This window comes from Nilaparvata lugens, chromosome 10 (genome assembly GCF_014356525.2).
Source record: "Nilaparvata lugens isolate BPH chromosome 10, ASM1435652v1, whole genome shotgun sequence".
NCBI lineage: Eukaryota > Metazoa > Arthropoda > Insecta > Hemiptera > Delphacidae > Nilaparvata > Nilaparvata lugens.
The window spans coordinates 43167680-43191237 of record NC_052513.1 but is presented as its reverse complement, the minus strand read 5'-3'; the positions used below and the strand labels follow the sequence as shown (position 1 = coordinate 43191237).

At 33.4% G+C, this 23558-nt stretch overlaps 2 protein-coding genes across 2 annotated transcripts in view; both read right to left on the bottom strand.

Annotated features, from left to right (window-relative positions):
- Positions 1-399: 399 nt before the first annotated feature.
- LOC111050583 (alpha-aminoadipic semialdehyde dehydrogenase) lies at positions 400-11281 on the bottom strand. The gene is made up of 5 exons (XM_039436913.1): positions 10922-11281; positions 6825-7041; positions 5050-5267; positions 3208-3423; positions 400-729 (listed from the first exon to the last, which is right to left on the bottom strand). The coding sequence occupies exons 1-5, from the start codon at positions 11129-11131 to the stop codon at positions 415-417; spliced, it is 1176 nt and encodes a 391-aa protein (XP_039292847.1). The 5' UTR covers positions 11132-11281; the 3' UTR covers positions 400-414.
- Positions 11282-12821: 1540 nt separating this feature from the next.
- The window catches only part of LOC111062600, a 76187-nt gene continuing 65450 nt past the window's right edge, over positions 12822-23558 (bottom strand). The window contains 4 exon segments of the mRNA XM_039436912.1: positions 12822-13778; positions 14954-15093; positions 15095-15114; positions 18893-19095. Of these exon segments, the coding sequence (XP_039292846.1) occupies positions 13625-13778; positions 14954-15093; positions 15095-15114; positions 18893-19095 (517 nt within the window). The 3' untranslated portion in view covers positions 12822-13624.

Here is a 23558-nt window from a genome sequence, read left to right as displayed (position 1 = left end):
TTTCTCTACATTAGTAGAGAAATGCTTGAGTAGTGGAAAATATGTAAAAATAATGGAAATTTATTTCTATAGGCCTACACCTAAAGAAAAATCCTTCAAAGAAAAATCGAATAAACAATCAGGGTGCACATTTTTCCTGCCAAATTGAAAAAATAATTGGATATTATTTCTACTAAGCTCACAATGTATTCTCTACCAATATATTTATTTGAATGTCTTTGTCTCTTTCCTGATGGAATGTTGAAATGCAACCTTTCATTATCTCTGTCTGATGTCCAAGAAATTTTACATTCGAAGTGTAATATGTAGCCTATTATATCTCCTAATCAATAATATGCAAATAAATATGATCATTTTATTATCAAACTAATATAGTTGATTCTTGAGAGATACTAATTGAAACAATTGTGTAATTTATGAGTACACAATATTACTGTACGGTACTTTTGTGATTAGTATATCTTGTTCACTTGTAAACTTGCTTTTTAATATTTTGGAGAATATTTTGTATGCAGTTTGAGTGGATGAATTTGATTTGATTAGACTTGCCTTGGAATGCAGTATGAGCCGTCGAGTTGTGGTACACCTTTGGCCAGCTGTTCCCACACAGGCGAACACCACAGATTGGGCCACCATCTCTAGGTCAGCGTCTTCACCCACTATGATCGCATTGTTGCCTCCCAGCTCCAGGAGAGACTTGCCGAACCGTTCTTGTACTGTCACGCCCACCTCCAGATTAAAAAAACACAATGTTTTTATTACCATGAACAAATACAAATTACAAGTAGGCCTACCTACATACCTAATTGTTTTGTACATGTTATATTATTATTAGTCGTAGAGCTCCCGAAGTGGAAGACGCATAATCGTAAAATCATGATCATCGATTTTTATTAGACTTGGCGGTTTTCTTGTTCGCCCACCAGCTTTTCATTCTCTGAGAAAATGCAGCTTTTCTTTCTTCACTCCATCTTGTGCCAACTCTTGGTGCTTTTATCTCTGGAATAATTTCCCATTTGTTCACTTTTGTTTTGAAATTATTTCTATTTTTCATTTTATCATCAGTAATTCCTGCCAAAACTAGATCTTTCTTAACACTCCTAATCCATTCTCCTCCATAGGCAAGCGAAGCTACATATTTTACTATTTTTTTGTGATTCTATGGTCAGGGAGCCTACACGTTACATTCATTTATTTATTTATTCAAAAAGACAACTTTCTACAAGTATTTTAAGCCAAGGTGATGATGGGTGGATGAATTTATAATAGGCCTGCGGTACAAACGTTTATTCTCAGTGGAAATTATGAAAAATATTGTAATAGAATTGGACTCAACACGAGCTTTATTCGACATTAAATATGTGTCTTAGTAACAGAGATAACAGATTATAAATATTACAGCTGTTTTATCATCACAATCTTCCCCCCTTAATATCAATCGGCACTCGTGGGGTATGGGGCGAGCTGGCGAAGTGAGACTGTCGATTCTCTGCCGTCGTTGTGGCGAACAAACGCATATTCAGGGTTACTCTCGATTAATTCAACTTTTTCAACTTGCGATTCTTGTTTTGAGTTTTTTGTCATCTTCTTCAACCATACTGGTCCAGGTGTTAATAGCCAGGTGTTTCTTGCATGTAAAAACATCCGCTCATGTGGTGTGCAGTTGGTGCTTGTGCATAATAGGGAACGAATAGAGTTAAGGGCATCAACTAATATAATCATGAAAAGCTATCAAATAAAAAACATTAATTTAAAACGAAATTTTTTTTAATTCACTTTACCGGAATACGAATTGTATTACAGATAATATAATTCTAATTACTATTAGTTGCCTTGAAAAATAGATTATGTAAGTTGTTTGAGCATATACTCAAGAATAGAAGAGATTCTATTTAAATTTCCTCACCAATGATCTTTTTTCTGTAGGCAGCAAATATACAATATTATCATAGAGAAACAATATAGCGTAAGTGGATATTCCATGGTATAGGGCGTTTATGTCGCAACTTTTACTGTTATCTCAAGTCGATTACTGTCGAGCATTGTCGATTTTACTGTTTTGACCGGGTAAGAGTGTATGAACGGCACAATATGAGAGACTACCAGCGTCATAAAGCTTCACGGGAAAGAACTACGTGGACTATCAGCTTGAGATAACAGTAAAAGTTGCGACATAAACGCCCTATACCATGGGATATCTACTTACGCTATTGTTTCTCTATGATATTATGTAGTTACTTGAAAAGATAGAGAACGATTCTTACAAATTATATATAGGTATTAATTGATGATAATTACATTGCCATAAAGGTGCACAGCATATTTATATTTGTTATGACCTCTTGACAATAATAGAAAGAAGACATGAGTAGAATAACAAGGTAAAAGGAGAAGAAGCAAAAGAAAGAAGAAATAAAGAGAGGAAGAAGAAAGATAAGCAGGAGAAGAAGAAAGAGAATGGAGGAAAAAAGGGAGAGAAAAGAAAAAACGAAGATGATGAAGAAGAAAAGAAGAAGAAGAAGGAGGAGAAGAAGAAGGAGAAGAAGAAGAAAAAAGGGTAGACAGTAGGTTGAAAAGAGGAGGAAGAAGAATAAAAAAGAGAATCTTTTGCTCGAAGAAGAACATGAAGGAGTAATATGAAGAGTAGTAGAGGAGAAGGAGAAAGAGAAGAAGGAGGAGTAGGAGAAGGAGAAGGAGAAAGAGGAGATGGAGGAGGAGGATTAGAAAGAGGAGGAGGAGGAGGAGGAGGAGGAGGAGGAGGAGGAGGAGGAGGAGGAGGAGAAGAAGAAGAAGAAGAAGAAGAAGAAGAAGAAGAAGAAGAAGAAGAAGAAGAAGAGAAGAAGAAGAAGAAGAAGAAGAAGAAGAAGAAGAAGAAGAAGAAGAAGAAGAAGAAGAAGAAGAAGAAGAAGAAGAAGAAGAAGAAGAAGAAGAAGAAGAAGAAGAAGAAGAAGAAGAAGAAGAAGAAGAAGAAGAAGAAGAAGAAGAAGAAGAGGAAGAGAAGAAGAAGAAGAAGAAGAAGAAGAAGAAGAAGAAGAAGAAGAAGAAGAAGAAGAAGAAGAAGAAGAAGAAGAAGAAGAAGAAGAAGAAGAAGAAGAAGAAGAAGAAGAAGAAGAAGAATGAAAAGAATCTTTTGCTCGAAGAAGAAGAAGAAGAAGAAGAAGAAGAAGAAGAAGAAGAAGAAGATTGCTGAATAATTTTGAAACTGACCTTGTGACCAACAGCTGTACTGCCAGTGAAAGATACCAGAGGCAGCCTGGTATCAGATGCAATTCTCTCGCCAATATCACTGCCTCCAGTGCACAGACTGCAAATTGCGCCAGGTAAATTGTTCCTTTCAAGAACTTCGGCCACAACGCGACTGGTTGCCACGGAGACCAAAGGAGTTGTTGGAGCACCTTTCCAAAGGACTGCGTCACCACAAACCTATAAAATTAATATTAATCACCAATAATATAATATAATCATAATAGACTGCGTTTTTTCTTTTTCGACTTTCACTGTTTGCTCTATCCAATAAATAAATAATATTATGATCAATGGGAGATGGAGAAGAGAAACCACCCAATCATGTCATGTCCAGGAACAATTCACTTGAAAGTTTGAATGAAAGTTGCACCCCCCACCACTACTTAAAAGATAATGTTTCATTTTGGACGATTATTTATCGAGCAAGATAACATCTAGTAATAAGATAAGCTTACTATTCAAAATCCAATAGTTGAAAAGTCTAGAACTTGGCTAAATCTCAAGCTGGAAACTGGTCCTTAAATTAATTATTAGCCTAATACTAAAATTAAAATTTTAGAGTGGACTTAATAATTGAAATTAATTTGAAAAATTGAAATAAAATTCTTTATTGATCCATACAGTGAAGAGTAAATTCATAAATACGTTTTTCTTTTGGTTTCTTTGCCTTTTTTTGTAATCATTTTAAATATTTTCAATAAAAATGTCAAAAACATAATTGGCATCGTTGTGGACCTAGAAAAGGCTAGTACCACCGGCTTTGTCGAATGATAGACAAGGATAGCAATTTCAAAGTTGAGCAAATACTGTCATTATAACGTGGACCTCACTATTAATAGAAGAGGATGTCAGAATACTACTCGTTTGATAATTGAAATTTAAGAAGAATTTGATCTCAAAGTATTCAGGTGAAAATATTAATAATCCAGTCATCGGCGAATTCAGAGATGACCGGACGCCTCGCCTTTGATAAATAATCACTGAGAATAACAATAATATAATAGAGAGTGGGGCAGAATGTGTTATGGAGATGCGATAGTGGTGGCATTGAACGTGAGTGAATAAATAAGATGTCTGGAGTAGAAAGCTATATATATAATTGAAGTTGCTTTCCATGACGAAACACTATATAATAACTTTGTTGAAGTTCTACAACAGGTTCTGTTACTAGTAACACAGTGTCAGAACTTCAACAAAGTTATTATATATATATAAGCTATATCTGGAGTAGAAAGCTTTATTCAAACTATACAAAAATCTACATAAAAACACTGGAGTGGAGTAGTCAAACTGCTCTATCCAAACTATTGAAAAAACACATAACATGTTATGGTAGTCGAAAACAATAAGAAAACAAATGAAGTGTAATTCAATTGAGAACCGACTATAAGCATCCCTATGAAAATTGATAAAATATTAAGGAACAACCAGATTTTGAAGCCGTTGAGGAGAAATAATAGTAAAATTATGTGGAACTAACAATATCGTTTTTATTTTACCTTAATAATGTGGTATGGAGAAATTCCACAATATCTCAGTTCATAGTGTAAATTTTATTAAAAAGTTATTATAAATATAGTTAAAATGTATGAATAATACAGGGCTACTTATTTATATTTATAAAATAGAATTGTAGTACTGTACTGTACCATTTTTTTGAAATTAATAAGTGTGTGGGTCACTGAAACTATTTGTTATAATTTGTACTTTTAATCTATTACTTTATTAATTGCAGAAAAGAGTACTATAATTCTATTTAAAAAATATAAATATAGTGTTTGTTAAACCAAATTACCTACATACCATAGCCACTGCACTATTCCATCCATAAACTGCAATGGGAAAATTGAATGCACTTATGACTCCTATGACTCCGAGTGGATTCCATTTTTCCAATAACACGTGACCAGGACGCTCTGATGGAATAATCGAGCCACTGAACATCCTAGAAAGTCCTACTGCATAATCACAGATATCCACATATTCTTGCACCTCTCCTATGCCTTCTGCTTGTATTTTGCCTGTGGAATGTTTGAAAAATTACCTACATCAGAGGTCGAATAGTGAAAAAATTATTTCTTTATAATTTATATCCACTAAACTATTAAATTGGAGAATAATAGAGCATAAAATATTGATGTCTTGACAGTAATCTATTCCTTTGTGGACGAATTCTACAGGAGTGATCTGGAGTTGGAGACTCCAAAAATATACTAGGATTCTCCATGAATCAAGAGCGAACTGAAATTTTTTCAGATTACTGGTGTTTTAGAAGGTTACTGGATATTACATGTTATCAAAAATTTTGTTATCAATTCGGATCTTAATATTTCTAAATTCAAAATCAATTGTTTCAAGTGTTTGTGTTTTGTATCAATGTGGAAATTAATTAAGAATTGGAAAGTCGCACATAACCTTTATTTGGACAATTTATTTTATGAAATTGGGATGAAAAGAAGTTTTGGACTGTGGTCTGTTTCTTTGTCCTTAAGTTGATTCTAAATGATAAATGAATAGATAAAATTCGGGAGTTGAATAGTTTTGGGCCAATCTCAATCATATTCATGATCTGTCCACAAATAGATATAGATAAATGAATATTTACTCAATTACATTTCTGATATAGTATATAGAGAACTGTTCAAATGTGTCTCATTCTTATGACTTTGTTGATTTTAGAGAAAAATAATATAATCACAAAATCATCTCAAACTGTCATAGAAATAGTCATTTTTATTATATTTAAATAGTCATAGTTATTCTATTTAAATAGTCATAGTTATTTTAATGTCATTAAAATAACATCAATTACTTGACTAATAATAATGAAGTTTAGCTTAAAGTACTCCAGTCTACTGTAATTAAAAAAAATGTTTCCTACATCCGAATAATTGGCTGCATACTTAAAAGCAGTTCTAAAAAAAGAGGCCACACCAATCATGCAGTGCTCCGACCCGGTCACGGATGACACCAGCCTAAAATGGAGCATGTCACACATGTCCGTCATATGATATGTCCCACCAAACCCCTCATCCACATCTCAAAAATATCGGATATGAGTCGGATCGGAACGCTGCATGACATGTGTGGCCCCGACTTAAAGTGTCAATAAAAATGTAGACTCTTCAATTTGCTGCTGGTTATCCTTTTTTCTTCTCCACCAATCTCTGAATGATTGGATAATCATAACAATAAATGACGCCGCTATAAAAAGTGAGTGTTGATATCTTTCAGGATATATTTTATAACTTATATTCTTTAATTAGAAACAATCCACACATGCGAATGAAAATACAGATTACAGAAATTAACTTACCTTTTTGTGTAATTGAGAAGTTGATATTGTGGTAATTATTCATATTGAATGAAAAAGACTAAGAAATTGTCAAAAAACCACTGATTTATTGATAATTGGAAAGACCGGTTTCGGTTATTACACCATTGTCAATCTCTGATAAACTGGATGGAAGTTTATCAGAGATTGACAATGGTGTAATAACCGAAACCGGTCTTTCTAATTATCAATAAATCAGTGGTTTTTTGACAATTTCTTAGTCTTTTTCATTCAATTAACTTACCCATCTCTAGAGAGACAAGCTTGCCGAGAGGAACCAGCTTCGATCTGAGAGCATCTCCAATTTGCCTGACGATTTCTCCGCGTTTTGGGGCAGGCAGCTCTGCCCACTGAATCCATGCATTTTGCGCGGCCTCGATGCATTTCTCGTAATCTTGTACACTTCCCTGTTGAACTTCTGCTATTGCTTTGCCGTTAGCTGGGCAAATTGATGTGGTTACCTGTGTTTATCATAAATGTATTTTCGTCTATTAAATTGCAATAGGTACTGGCTTATATTTATATTAAAAATTTGTGCATTCTCTCTGCTATTGCTTTTCCGTTAGCCGGACAAATTGACATTGTTACCTATCTGTGTTTATAACAAAGAATTCAATCTTGTATATTGAATTATATACAATTGTATACAATGCAGTATGAAAACGACTTGATATTGTTAATAATAAATTTTTCCTACAGTTACGTTGAAAAGTGGCCATTGCTGCACTGATTACAGAACGCAAAGAATCACTTTTCCGCTCTAGTGCGGGAAAAATTTTTCTGCACTCCAGATTTGCAACATGGCAACGCAAAATACTTAGTAGGTTATATGTAGCAACAGTGCAGCAAAATCAAAATTAAGTTGGTAACAGTGACTGCTGTGGCTGCTATAGTGAGCAGAGGTGCAACGAAGCACAACGCGCTAATTATTATTCATTATAATATTATAACCAAGGACAACGAGAACTTTATGATTTTAGGATTAAGGTTTTTATCAATAATAAAATTACACAGAAAAACATTTGATGGATTTCAGGCAATTTTACCCATAATTACCCACTTTTCATATTCAATGGTAACTGTAGGAAAAACTTAATGTGAAATACGTGCGCAAAGTTCCTCTGCTGCACTCAACAAACCATTCCGCCCTCGCCTACGGCTCGGGCGTAAACGTTTCTTTCGGTGCAGCAAACTGTCACTTTGCGCACTAGTTGCACAAATAACTATTACAATATCAGTAATAAGCTTGGTTGCTTTCATTCAATCTGGTAACTACAATATCACTTTCAAACAACCCAGAAAGTTATTGAATTAAAGTTTAGTAGGTAGGTATTCCAATATGTTTTTCAAAATAGTACCTATTTTATAAAAAATACAGTAGGTATATGATGATTGGCACATGGGTACTCTCAGTAAATTGGTATTATAGATACACTATTTTGGATATAAAATATAAAATACTTATCTTTTGATAGTTTCTCAAGCCTTTTATTGCGTTAAGGCTACTGTACTCTTGATTATAAATAAAAATAGAAATCCAAGTAACGGTACCTTTTTGAAAATTGTTTACTCACTACTCATTATCAGGTACTACTCACTACTCATAACTAATTATCAAAATGATATGTGGCATCATATAGCTGAAAAATGTTGTGAGTAAACAATTTTAAAAAGAGTACACTAAGATTGTTGGATTTCCATTCTTATTTGAGTTTCTCAAGCCTATATATAGTGGAATATCTTGTGATCGAAAGCGCGAGATGCCTTTCAATATAACTAAAGATTATAGGCTACAATAATAGACAAACATGATCGACTTGGCTATGCTTAATATTGTTCTACTACCTTTATTGTACCGTATTATGGACATTATGAAGAATGATTTGGGCGTTATTATGGCCTACTGCATGAAACACACCTATTGATCTCCACAACAACTTTTAATGTAACAAACTTTCATTATTCTATTATCAGATACATATACGATTGATTATCCTCTATATGAATTAAATTCGAAATCTGAGTACCATTTCTAGAATTATTTGGTCACGAATTATATGTCATTTTTACTTCCCTTGCCCTACTACCATAGGTAAGGAAAGTATTGCTTTCCAAAAAAAATTAAGGTACCCCAATTTCAAGTTTTCTATACGTTTCAAGGTCCCCTGAGTCCAAAAACATGATTTTTGGGTGTTGGTCTGTGTGTATGTGTGTATGTCTGTGAACACGATAACTGCATTCCTAATTAACTCATTGACTTGAAATTTTAAACTTAAGGTCCTTATACCATGAGGACCCGACAATAAGAAATTCAATAAAATTCAATTCAAGATGGCGGAAAAAATGGCGGATAATTACTAAAAAACCATGTTTTTCACGTTTTTCTCGAAAATGGATCTAACGATTTTCTTCAAATTTATATCATGGATAGCTATTTATAAGCCCTATCAACTAGCATAAGTTTCATTTCTGGGAAAATTTCAGGAGCTCCGTAATATTCTTGAGAAAAATGGCGGATAATGACTAAAAATCCATGTTTTTCACAGTTTTCTCGAAAACTGCTCTAACGATTTTCTTTAAATTCAAACCATGGATAGCTATTTATAAGCCCTATCAACTGACATGAGTCCCATTTATGAGAAAATTGCAGGAGCTCCGTAATATACTTGAGAAAAATGGCGGATAATTACTAAAAAAAACATGTTTTTCACGATTTTCTCAAAATAACTTGACCGTTTTTTTTCGAATTCATAATCTGTATATTTATTTATCAGCTCTATTAACTGGCATGAGTCTCCTTTCTGGGAAACTAATGGGGGGTCCACCCCATCCTTGAGAAATGGACTTTGTAACCCCCTCTCGTGCATGAGGTAGGTAGGTAGGTAGAGCAGTTCATAAAAAGAACACATAGTCGAGATATTTCATCTGTAGAACAGCTGTTTAGACGACTTTAAAAAAATGACGACTAAAAAAAATCATCAAATTTCACAATTTACACAAAGGAAAAAGTACTCTGAAAACAATTATATATACACATATACAAAAGTCTGATCGTAGTTTCAAATATGAGCAAGGAAAGTTGTGTGAGTGTACCACACCAGATTTTTTGATAATGTGCACAATGGTGTAATGTATAATGTCTGAAAAGGGTACCTACTCAGATTTCTATTTCTATTTATACTCAAAAGTAGCCCTAAAGAAAAAAAGACAAATTATTTTGCTATAAAAATTAAGGTCTCATCCCAGAATGCAGACCCATATCTTAACGATCAGATAGTTTATTCATAGACTTTTAGACTTTGTGTGAGGATTTGCAGTACTGTATTTTCAATTCCATTACAATTTAAATAGAATCTGGAGATTAACTTATGATATCATAAGAGAAAACTGAGAGAAGCTGATAATTTGAATTATTGATAGGCTATAAGCTAGAAATCAAAAGAATGTTCTGATCTTAATTAATATGGTTTTATCTTCCACTTATATAAGTTTGTATTCGCATGAATGATTTCTGAATTGATTTTAGAAAATGAAAAATAATATAAATTTACAATTTCTGTGTATGTAGGATATCTGCAAGACACTTATATTAGGTAGTTGGATTTGCATGAATGATTTCTGAATTGATTTTAGAAAATGAAAAATAATATAAATTTACAATTTCTGTGTATGTACTGTAGGATATTTGCAAGATAATAACTATGACTTTGATTATGGCAAGATTTGAACAATAGTTATGTTTATACCGTATGTATTATCAGAATTAATTTGAAAACCAAAATGGAATAATAGAGAATTATCTTCACCAAAAAATAGAAAATACGATATATCTATACACACGTTTTTCTATGTATTTCACACGACATGCAGTCAAACATTTAATTAAATAATCAAATTCGTTTACTTCTTTGATAGAAAGACTGTATCGACGAATTTATTCTGTTATAAAATACTTTATATTCTGTGTGCTCATATTATTTGCTTGAGATTTATGCAAATTTACTATAGCAAGATAGATTTCAAAGTGTCAGCATTATTCGATGAGAAGCCTTCATGAGTGCCGATAGTTTGAAATGAATATTATACTACTGACTGTACAATACAATACTACTGACTGTACAATACAATACTACTGACTGTACAATACAATACTACCTACTGACTGTAGTACTCTCGACCGTCTATCGATCATTTTCAACAGTCTGTTGAATTCGATTATTTACTTAAATATTTGACTGCATTTCGTGTGAAATACATAGAAAAAGTGTGTTAATACAATACATCGCAGCTCGGAATGGATCGAGAAACCATCATTTTTATATCTATATATTCAACACTTACCTCTCCATTAGCTTTCCATTCTCCATTGTAGACACCTATATTCCTCTTCTCCAAACCAAGCTCCCTCAAAAATCCATACTTGGGATCATCTATTAAAAACTCTCCATTTGTTGCTAATCCACGTTGACCTGTGTTTCTGATCACTTTATCCAATCTATGCAGCTTCCTCAGATGCCTTAACGCACTTCTACAACTCGCTAGACTAGCCATTTTTGAAACACTACCTAACTCTAAACAAGAGTGTGAATTTTCATACTGATAATACAACAAGTGGTTTTCAATTCAACACATAAACTGATATGAGAGACTACACTAGTCGCATTGATTTTTTCTCTGTTGCTCCTTATCAGAACAGAACCAGTATTATGTCATTGAGATACGGCTGTTAGAAAGAACCGATAATTCTACAGGCTCTCTTTGGTTCAAAGATTATCTTTCTAGAAAGATAATTGAGATCCGAAAATGGAGGACTGTCAAAATGATACACTTTTATTGCGATAGAGCTCTCTCGCAGAGTTGAGAATTAAACTTTTTCTCAAGATCTGACTCTTCTAATCAAATGAAATTGATTCATCAAAAACAATTACATTACAAATTAGAATACTATAACAATTAAAACGATGAAGTTTCATGCATCGAATGATTTCTCAATAGGCAAAGATAATTCAATGAATAAATATACACTGCAGAAGTACTTCTACTAAAGAGGTTTATGTAGTGCTCTATATAAGTGCTCAATGATCTACGAAATTGGAGTGCTCTAATATTATATGTTTTGGATCTCTAATCAGTAACATATATAGGCCTACGATTTTGAGACACAAATTACTAAACAATAATAACTTATATTACAGTTTGGTAGCATTCATATGTACGGTACCTGAATCTATCATTTATTATCAAGAATACAGATATTTGCTTCCTGCACATTTAAAAGAGCTAGAAGTGGGTGATTTTAAAAGAGCCATAAAAAAGATGTTAATAGAAATATGTCCATATAGAAAAGAGGAGTTTCTAATTTGATGGTTTTTTTTTTTTGATGTTTGTATGCTTGTGTTTGTATTATTATTTTTTCGAATGTAAATACTTTTATTTATCATGTTTGATTTATGACGATGCTATTATGCATTTGTATAAATGTTTTCTGCAATAAAGAAATCTTGAATCTTGAAAAATCTGAGATGATTCAATCTTGTTATGTTTGTAAATCAGGTGAAGTATAACTATGTATTTTTTTATTCATTTATCTTTTCAAAATCCATTTATGAAAGATGAATACTTATGAATATTTACAGAAAATATTGTAATTTAATATTGTTTTTATATATGGAAACTCAAGAGTTCCACTTTGATGGTTTCTTGATCCTTTCCGAGCTGCTATGTATTAACAAAATTTTTCTATGTATTTCAACACGACATGCAGTCAAATATTAAGTAAATAATTGAATACTTTTACTTACTGACTGAAGTACTTTCGATCGTCTAAAGATCAGTCTAGCGAACAGTCTGTTGAAAATGATCGCTAGACGATCGAAAGTACTTCAGTCAGTAAGTAAAAGTTTTCAATTATTTACTTAATAATATTGACTGCATGTCGTGTTTAAGTTCCACTGTCTCTCTAAGAAGAATCACATAAGTAAAGAAGGAAATCCTTCAACACAACTTGACAACAATACCTTATTATATATATATACAGCATTGAATTTCATCTTATTTTAAAATAAATTCTCAAATATATTTTTGTGATACATTCTACCTACTGATTCTAATAATGTTGCATTATACAACTAGGTAGTTTCTGTAGTACCAATTCACTCTATTAATATCTTCCAAATCTGACAGGATATGGGTTATTCTGTTTACAAACTAAAATAATTATCTTCAAAACTATACAAGATTTAATTATAATTATTTATTACACACAGAGTTGATCATCTATCTTACAAATGCTTTTAAAAATATAGAACATTGGTTTTTATACAATGATCTCAGTCGTCTGTCACTTCTGTATTCTCATATTTAAATATATATTTCAACAATAATTCTTATGTTTTTTTTATATAATACACACGTTTTACTAACATTTCCTTATAGATTGATAATTGATTCCCTTCTTCACTCTATAATATCACAGAGAAAAGATAGCATGAGAAAATATCTCATATGGTATTGGTCGTTTATGTTCCAAATTTAAAGCCGATTTTTGTTAACTGAAGACGATTACTGTCTATTATTATTATTTGGCCGGATGAGAGTGTAAAGGTGCGTACAGACTTTCGCTCTGCTCCGCAACCGAACGTCACTCGAGCAGAGCGATTGATGATCGACCGGGGAGCAAGAGTGGAACGCGAGGAGAGCTAACATCTCCCGTAGCGTTCATGATCGGTGCGACTGCAGATCGGGGGCGGAGCGATGGCGGAACGAGGGCGGAACTTGCGCGGGGCGGGTTGGAGGCGCGTATATCTGTACGCAGCTTTAGAATGACAGCACAGTATGAGAGACTATCTTCACATTACTTCACCAAAAAGAACAAACTACTAGGACTATGGGCTTGAGTTAACATTGAAAATTGGAACATAACCTCTCATACCGTGGGATATTTTCTTCTGCTATCCTTTCTCTATGATAATATCGTCATTTTCACAAAATAAACTAGTAATAAATAAATCAGGAGTCCAATTTGAACAAAGGTTTCAAGTCTTTCTAATATTTGAAGGTGCTCTGGAACTTTCTCTCTTCAGTGTTCACACAAGGCACTTTAAGGAGATTAAAGTAGATGGTTCCCATGACGTTTGCAGTCGGCTTGTTGGTGGCTTTCAAGCATTGCATGAATTTGTAGTCGCAGCTACAATGTGACCTGAAACAATTATAGATTGGCGTTAATGAAATTCATATATTATTAATACTGATAATTTATTGAGGATTTGAGATATTAAGAGAATAAATCAATCAATTGACATTAATACAATTCAGACATTAATACTGAGAAGTATAATGTATATTGAGAAATTGAGGTACTCAGATTTTAATTATAGCCCACATGATGATACTAATGATAAAATAATAATGAAAAAAAAAAATTGGGGAAATATAGGATTTTCAGTAGGCCTAAGTTAATTATCAGAAAATTATAAGTTTTATATTTTGTATTTATCTATAAGAAACCGTTTATGTGATCACTTCAGCAGTATAGAATAAAGACTTCGTCTCCAGCAGTTACAGCCAACAGTCCAGCATGTCTACATATGTCTATAAAACATTTTAATGCTCTCTCTAATAAGATAAGAGTAATAAATTGACTATGAGAGTTTTAAACGGGTTTTAAAGAATTATTTGCTCGTTGGAAAATGTTTATATAAGGTAGATGAGTTTTTCGAAATTCAATTTTGAAAGTTATTTGTGTGAATGTTTGTTTTTTGACTTAAGAGTACTAGGCAATTGATTTTAAAATAAAGTAGATTGAAATAATAAAAATAAAATGTGATATTACTGTAAGCTGATAACGTTGTTATGACATTTTTTTGTTTTTGACAATAAATCATTTATTTAGTTTATAGAAACATCATGCTTCATTATTGCATATGTAGCTGCTAATAAATAATGCACAGTTGTGTAAGTGAGGTTTTTTCAAACAGTTTCCCACAATAGGTACCTACTAGAATCTAACATCAATCAATATAATCTAATATTGCTTTTTGAAATTATTTGACTGAATGAATGAATCAAAATGTTTTTATTTTCATAAAGCATCATGTTACAAACATTTAAAATGTTAACTTTACAATAATTTCATAGAATAGTACACCTAGAACGAGTCTGTGTGTGAGTACAGACTCTCATGGTTTTCTCCATGGTTGACGTTATTTTTGATTGATGTTCTGACTTCCATTCAATTTACTTTTCAACTTCAACTTTACTCATTTTAAATTGTCTCACAATTACCCAATAAAACAAAAATAACAATAAAACAGTTTGAAGAAAATCAACAATTTGAAAGACAGATAAACACTTTGAGAAAACCAGCTGACTCACTTTGTATAGGGCGAGTTGTTAGTCATGTTGTATCGGACAGTTTTCGGTCGCACTTTTGACGGACAGATGTCGTGATTCCGACAGCACTTGTCTATGTCTGTCTCTGTTCCCAGGTCGTAATATGTCTCAGCAATGTCGCCCCGAACCACACCATTTTGTTCCTGAAACACCCGAATCAATAAATGGGTTTGCGTAAAAATAAGGAATCGTGTACAAATATAACTTATAAATAAGTATTTTATTTTTATTTAAAATTTATTTTTAAAACCTGACGATGGTGTGAACACTGAAACTAGTTGTTATAATTTATATTCATAATCATTTTATAATTTAATCATTTTATTGACCGAGCGAAGTGAGGTCTAATATCAAGTCGACGGTATGGCATTTCTCTTAATGTTCAAATGTTTAAATGTTTAAAGTTTAAATGTTTAAATGTTTAAATGTTTAAATGTTTAAATGTTTAAATGTTTAAAGTTTAAATGTTTAATGTTTAAATGTTTAAATGTTTAAATGTAAATGTTTAAATGTTTAAATGTTTAATGTTTAATGTTTAAATGTTTAAAGTTTAAATGTTTAAATGTTTAAATGTTTAAATGTTTAATGTTTAAATGTTTAAATGTTTAAATGTTTAAATGTTTAAATGTTTAAATGTTTAAATGTTTAAATGTTTAAATGTTTAAATGTTTAAAGTTTAAATGTTTAAATGTTTAAATGTTTAATGTTAAATGTTTAAATGTTAAATGTTTAAATGTTTAAATGTTTAAATGTTTAAATGTTTAAATGTTTAAATGTTTAAATGTTTAAATGTTTAAATGTTTAAATGTTTAAATGTTTAAATGTTTAAATGTTTAAAGTTTAAATGTTTAAATGTTTAAATGTTTAAATGTTTAAATGTTTAAATGTTTAAATGTTTAAATGTTTAAATGTTTACATGTTTAAATGTTTAAATGTTTAAATGTTTAAATGTTAAATGTTTAAATTTTAAATGTTTAAATGTTCAAATGTTTAAATGTTCAAATGTTTAAATGTTTGAATGTTAAAATGTTTATATGTTTATATGTTGCGCATTCACGGCGAAACGCGGTAATAGATTTTCATAAAATTTGACAGGTATGTTCCTTTTTAAATTGCGCGTCGACGTATATACAAGGTTTTTGGAAATTTTGCATTTCAAGGATAATATAAAAGGAGAAAGGAGCCTCCTTCATACGCCAATATTAGAGTAAAAATCTGGTGTGGCGCACTCACACAACTTTCCTTGCCGTTATGAAAATTGATCACCTGACTAGTGTACTCGCGCATCTCAAGTCAACTATTCAAAGATATGAGACAGCTGGTGATAGGTCAATAACGCTGGAAACACACGAGGTCTGCTATCTCTTCGTAGTGAATGATTTAATAGAACCAACAGTTGCCAACAGTTTGCAATTTAATAATCACATTTTCTCGGATTCCAAGCTTATTTTCAATTCTAGGTGGAAATGTTACTGAACATTAATTGCAGAGATTTTCATGCTCAATCTTTTCCACTTGAATTTTTTGTTCAATTGTATATGAAGGCTGATAATTGAGAATCTAAAATCAAACTTTGCATAGATGGGGCAAAGCTCCTGAAATTTTTACAGATATAGAACTTGTTGCAGTTGATAGAGCTTATCAATGACTATTCCAGGTATGAATTTGATCAAAATCGTTGGAGCCGTTTTCGAGAAAATCGCGAAAAACCCTGTTTTTGACAACATTTTCGCCATTTTAGCCGCCATCTTGGATTGTATTTGATCGAAATTGTTCGTGTCGGATCCTTATAGTGTAAGGACCTTACGTTCCAAATTTCAAGTCATTCTGTCAACTGGGAGATGAGATATCGTGTACACAGACGCACATACACTCATACACACACACACACACACACACACACACACACACACACACACACACACACACACATACACACACCAATACCCAAAAACCACTTTTTCGGACTCAGGGGACCTTGAAACGTATAGAAATTTGGGTACATTAATTTTTTTTTTCGGAAAGCAATACTTTCCTTACCTATATGGTAATAGGGCAAGGAAAGTAAAAATCAGACTATAGAATTATTATTCATAAATCAGCTGACAAGTGATTACACAGATGTGAGGAGAAGCCAGTCTATTGCTGTATTTTCATAAGGTCTATAGTTTCAATCAGGTACTTGTGTTTGAGAATACTGCGTGAGGTCTACAACTGTTCACAGAACTTCAAGTAAATAAAGTATTGTAGGATATGGAAGGTAGCCTACTGTACAGTAACTATATAGGTAGCCTAATTATAGTTTATAATATCTCTTCCATGTTTGGTTTTGAAGCATCTAGATTTGAAAAACTACCATGTTAAAATATTTAATGAGTGAAATCTTGTGAAGTGAAGAACTACAAGAATTAACCTATTTAGGACTAAGTGTAGCCTCACCGTTATTCAAATTTGGGAGAGGAATAGCACAAAGTTACTTTATTTTTCATCCCCCTATCATTTCGATGATGTAGGCCTACTTATATTGTATGGATAGATGAAGAATATAGTTATCTAGCCTACTGTAAGTTACATCCATTTGAGATGCATACAATTCTATCGTAGCAAAGCAGCTACAAGGAAGTTTTGATAAGCTATCAAAAACTAAACATAATGTATCGTGTGGACTATTAATTGCATGCAACTAATAACTGAAAAAAAACATAGGTAGTATTTTCTCTCGATCTTTCTCTGCTTTGAACTCGGACTGACCTGTTACCAGTATGTCTTGTAGAAGATTAGGTTTTGATGTTAGCATTTTTGATACACCAACCCCAACAGCCATTAGCCGTTTCCACACCGATATCACGCCGACACGACATAGGCCTGTACAGACTAGATTCACTCTGATTGACAGTATAAGGGGAGGCTGTGGTTTATAACTGCGCGAGGTATACTGTTCACAGAACTACTGGTAGAAATGAGAAAATGAAGATTATCATAAAAATCTGGTGTGGCGCACTCACACAACTTTCCTTGCCGTTATGAAAATTGATCACCTGACGCTAGTGTTTACGCGCATTTCAAGTCTACTTATAAACAAAGATCTGAGCCAGCTGTTGACAGGACAATAACGCTGGAGACACACGAAGTCTGCTATCTCTTCATAGTGAATGATTTAATAATAGAATTAACAGTTGCCAACAGTTTGCAATTGTATAATCACATTTTCTCGAATTTCGAGCTTAATTTCAATTTTAGGTGAAAATGTTACTGAACATTAATTGTAGAGATTTTCATGCTCAATCTTTTCCACTTAAATTTTTTTGTTTAAATTGTATCTGAAGCCTGATGATTGGGAATCTAAAATCACCCTGTTTTTGACAACATTTTTGCCATTTTAGCCGCCATCTTGAATTGCATTAGATCGAAATTGTTCGTGTCGGATCCATATATTGTAAGAACCTTAAGTTCCAAATTTCAAGTCGTTCCGTTAATTGGGAGATGAGATATCGTGTACACAGACGCACATACAATCATACACACACACACACATACAGACCAATACCCAAAAATCACATTTTTGGACTCAGGGGACCTTGAAACGTATAGAAATTTAGAAATTGGGGTACCTTAATTTTTTTCGGAAAGCAATACTTTCCTTACCTATGGTAATAGGGCAAGGAAAGTGAAATCAGACTATAGAATAATTATTATTCACCATAAATTAGCTGACAAGTGATTACACAGATGTGTGGAGAAGCCAGTCTATTGCTGTATTTCCATAAGGTCTATAGTTTCAATCAGGTACTTGTGGATGAGAATACTGCGTGAGGTCTACTGTTCTGCTAGTCTACAGAGCTACTAGTTTAAGAATAAAGGAATAGATAGTCTATGCTAATATCTATAAATATATGACAGATACACAGATTATTATTGTACCTGGGAGAATACCACTGAGCAGCGTACTGGGGTTGGGACCTGAGCCTCTAGTAGCTCTATCGACTGCCTTCTCAGCATTGTCGGGTGTTTCCAGCAGATAGCATTGGTCCATCAGATCCAACATCTGGTCCAGTCTGATCTCCACAGGTCGGCCGATCATCACCTTCAAAGACGACAGAAGCTCTGTCTGTTGTTTGGGTTTGCTGAAACACAAATCAATGAAATATTATTTTATAAATTTATACTTAGCTCAACTCACACCTAAGTGACTCAGGTCGAGAAGAGACTAGACTCTAGTCGAGAGCATATGTGTTTCCAAATGGTGACACTCAGACCAGTCGATTCTAGTCTCCGCGACGTCACCATTTGGAAACACATGCTCTCGACTAGAGTCGAGTCTCTTCTCGACCTGAGTCCCGTAGGTGTGAGTTGAGCCTAACTCTTTGCTAATATGTTATAGAATTCAAAACTTAGACTGGCCACTAACGATGGGACATGCATGATAAAAACTACACGCTGATGATAAAACATGAATGATGATACAATTAGTCGATTCAATTAGTTTGTCTGATAAATATTAATCATGATTAAGATAAATTTTGGAAGAGCAAAACTAAACTCAGGCGTCCGATATCGTCACTTTCAAAGACAACAACATAGTTCTGTTTGTTTGCTGGAACAGAAATTAACCATTTATTTATGAATGTAAGGACAAGTATTTGAATAAAACCAAACCATCAAACAAGAGCATTCAGAGAAAGTGCGGAGAAATTACTCTAAGGCCCGGTTGAACAGAAGCCAGTTAAATTTTAATCGTGATTAATTTCACGAGAACCAATCAGAGAAAAAGAAGGCTTCTCTGATTGGTTCTCGTGAAATTAATCACGATTAAAATGTAACCGGTTTTTGTGCAACCGGCACTTGTACACTGAAATCAAATCCTAGTGGTGTCCACGTTATAATGGTAGTGGAGAAAGATAGAACAGCATTGCCGATTCTCTGCTTTTCCACTGCCTTCAATAGAAGATAGCTTTGACAAAAGAAGATTTGATGAAAAGCTGATTTTTTTCTGGCGTCATTTTTTAATGTCGTCAAAACAGCTGTTCCAAAGATGAAATATCTCGACTATGTGTTCTTTTTATGAACTTCGCTACCTACCTACCTCATGCACGGGAAGGAGGTTACCAAGTCCACTTCTCAAGGATGGGGTGGACCCCCCATTAGTTTCCCAGGAAGAGACTCATGCCAGTTGATAGAGCTGATAAATAACTATACAGGGTATGAATTTGAAAAAAAATCGGTCAAGTTATTTTGACAAAATCGTGAAAAACATGGTTTTTTAGTAATTATCCGCCATTTATCTCAAGAATATTACGGAGCTCCTGCAATTTTCCCAGAAATGAGATTCATGTCAGTTGATAGGGCTTATAAATAGCTATCCATGGTATAAATTTGAAGAAAATCGTTAGAGCCGTTTTCAAGAAAACCGTGAAAAACATGGTTTTTAGTCATTATCCACAATTTTTCCGCCATTTTGAATTGAATTTTATTGAATTTCTTATTGTTGGATACTCATGGTAACCTTAAGTTAAAAATTTCAAATCAATCGGTTGATTAGGAATGGAGTTATCGTGTTTCAGACACACACCACACACACACACACACACCACACACACACACACACACACACACACACACCACACACACACACACAACACACACACACACACACACACCACACACACACAGACCAACACCAAAAATCATGTTTTTGGACTCACGGGACCTTGAAACATATAGAAACATGAAATTAGGGTACCTTAAATTTTTTGGAAAGCAATACTTTCCTTACCTATGGTAATAGGGCAAGGAAGTAAAAATAAGAGTAAGAGCGGATGAAGCAATTGGCGCACTTATTGAAAAGGCATGATAAATTAATGAAAAAATATTATTGAATAGGTTCTTGAGTAGGACCCGCAAAATCATGGCGTCTACATTATGCGTCTACCAATCAATTGGAGTCGAGTATGGGCGTGCACTGCATGCATCGTTCTCGCTTGCGATTGGTCGAAGCTGTTTGATACAGTAGTCGGTAGGTGGCAGCACTTACAATGTCACAAAACAAGAGAAGCTTCCGCTTGAAGAAAATGATGATTATGATGATGATGATGATGATGATGAAGAAGAAGAAGAAGAAGAAAAAGAAGAAGAACAACAACAACAACAACAAGAGGAAGAACAGAGGAAGAAGAAAGGGATAGTTTCCCTCCTGGTGAAGAAAGGGGAAGAAGAAGGTGATGAAAAGATAGAAGAAGACAGAAGAAGAAAGATGACTATATGAAAAAAAAACAGAAGAAGACGGAAGATAATGATGAAAGGTGCGGAGAAGGAAAGACAGGCGAAGAAAAATGTAATTTGTAAGAATCAAAACTATGGTGTATTTGAGAAGATTCATTGCTCTCTGAATCTATATATATATATATATATTGATATTCACGTTATAATGGCAGAATTTGATTAGCATTGGTGTTGCTATCTTTGTCTATACCAGTCGACAAAACAGAGTCAAGCCAATTTTTTTATTTTATTTTATTCTTTTTTTATTTTATTCAATTCTTCACGTAAAAATCATAAAAGCAGAGCTAGGCTCTAGTGATGTGTGAAATGTCATTTAATTATTCAAAATGGGAAAAAGAAAGAAAAAAAACCATGAATGTGGATCACTTATAAACCCACTGTCATACCCCAACCCAAGGCAAACCATTGGCAACCAAGGCAATTCATTGTCTTCAGAACAGTGAAGTCTATTATTAAATAAAACCAAGCCTACGGTATTGATATTTCGTCATGGATGGTTAAATTCAATGATTTAGAGAAAACACTTTTTCTAAATAATCCAAACTCGTATCAAACAGACCTCATTTAACATCATTTAACGGCTCATTGATCCCACAACAAGAAACTTTCCTTTTTTATTGATGATGGTGAACCGCATTGCTATTTGTAAAGTGGAAACCACGGAGGAACGTTTACAATAACCTAGAATATTTTTTCAATAACCAATATTATTACTTCAATATCATTCCCACTCTTTCCTCTGTATTAACCTTCCTTTAAATAATCTTTCATTGACAAACATGAGAGTATCTTCTTTCATTAATGACTAGCAGGTAGCCCGTGCTCCGCAAGGGTCCATTTTAAAACTTGATATACTGAAATCTTGAAGAATTTAAAATAGGCCTATAACCATCCTCGGTTAATTAAGAATCTGTAAGCAAAATCTCAAGTTAGTCAGTCCAGTAGTTCAGACGTGATGATGCCTCAAACATAATTTTTAGTCATTATCCACAATTTTTCCGCCATTTTGAATTGAATTTTATTGAATTTCTTATTGTTGGATACTCATGGTAACCTTAAGTTAAAAATTTCAAATCAATCGGTTGATTAGGAATGGAGTTATCGTGTTTCAGACACACACACACACACACACACACACACACACACACACACACACACACACACACACACACACACACACACACACACACACACACACACAACACAGACCAACACCCAAAAATCATGTTTTTGGACTCACGGGACCTTGAAACATATAGAAAACATGAAATTAGGGTACCTTAAATTTTTTTGGAAAGCAATACTTTCCTTACCTATGGTAATAGGGCAAGGAAGTAAAAATAAGAGTAAGAGGCGGATGAAGCAATTGGCGCACTTATTGAAAAGGCATGATAAATTAATGAAAAAATATTATTGAATAGGTTCTTGAGTAGGACCCGCAAAATCATGGCGTCTACATTATGCGTCTACCAATCAATTGGAGTCGAGTATGGGCGTGCACTGCATGCATCGTTCTCGCTTGCGATGGTCGAAGCTGTTTGATACAGTAGTCGGTAGGTGGCAGCACTTACAATGTCACAAAACAAGAGAAGCTTCCGCTTGAAGAAAATGATGATTATGATGATGATGATGATGATGATGAAGAAGAAGAAGAAGAGAAGAAGAAGAAGAAGAAAAAGAAGAAGAACAACAACAACAACAAGAGGAAGAACAGAGGAAGAAGAAAGGATAGTTTCCCTCCTGGTGAAGAAAGGGGAAGAAGAAGGTGATGAAAAGATAGAAGAAGACAGAAGAAGAAAGATGACTATATGAAAAAAAAACAGAAGAAGACGGAAGATAATGATGAAAGGTGCGGAGAAGGAAAGACAGGCGAAGAAAAATGTAATTGTAAGAATCAAAACTATGGTGTATTTGAGAAGATTCATTGCTCTCTGAATCTATATATATATATATATTGATATTCACGTTATAATGGCAGAATTGATTAGCATTGGTGTTGCTATCTTTGTCTATACCAGTCGACAAAACAGAGTCAAGCCAATTTTTTTATTTTATTTTATTCTTTTTTTATTTTATTCAATTCTTCACGTAAAAATCATAAAAGCAGAGCTAGGCTCTAGTGATGTGTGAAATGTCATTTAATTATTCAAAATGGGAAAAAGAAAGAAAAAAAACCATGAATGTGGATCACTTATAAACCCACTGTCATACCCCAACCCAAGGCAAACCATTGGCAACCAAGGCAATTCATTGTCTTCAGAACAGTGAAGTCTATTATTAAATAAAACCAAGCCTACGGTATTGATAT

Excerpts from the sequence above, each read along its gene's own strand:
- LOC111050583 (XM_039436913.1), bottom strand. The coding sequence starts at position 11,131 with ATGGCTAGTCTAGCGAGTTGTAGAAGTGCGTTAAGGCATCTGAGGAAG. Across the intron at positions 7,042-10,921 it reads AATGGAAAGCTAATGGAGAG|GTAACCACATCAATTTGCCC; the intron begins GTAAGTGTTGAA and ends TGATAAACACAG. Across the intron at positions 3,424-5,049 it reads GGAATAGTGCAGTGGCTATG|GTTTGTGGTGACGCAGTCCT; the intron begins GTATGTAGGTAA and ends TTAATTTTATAG.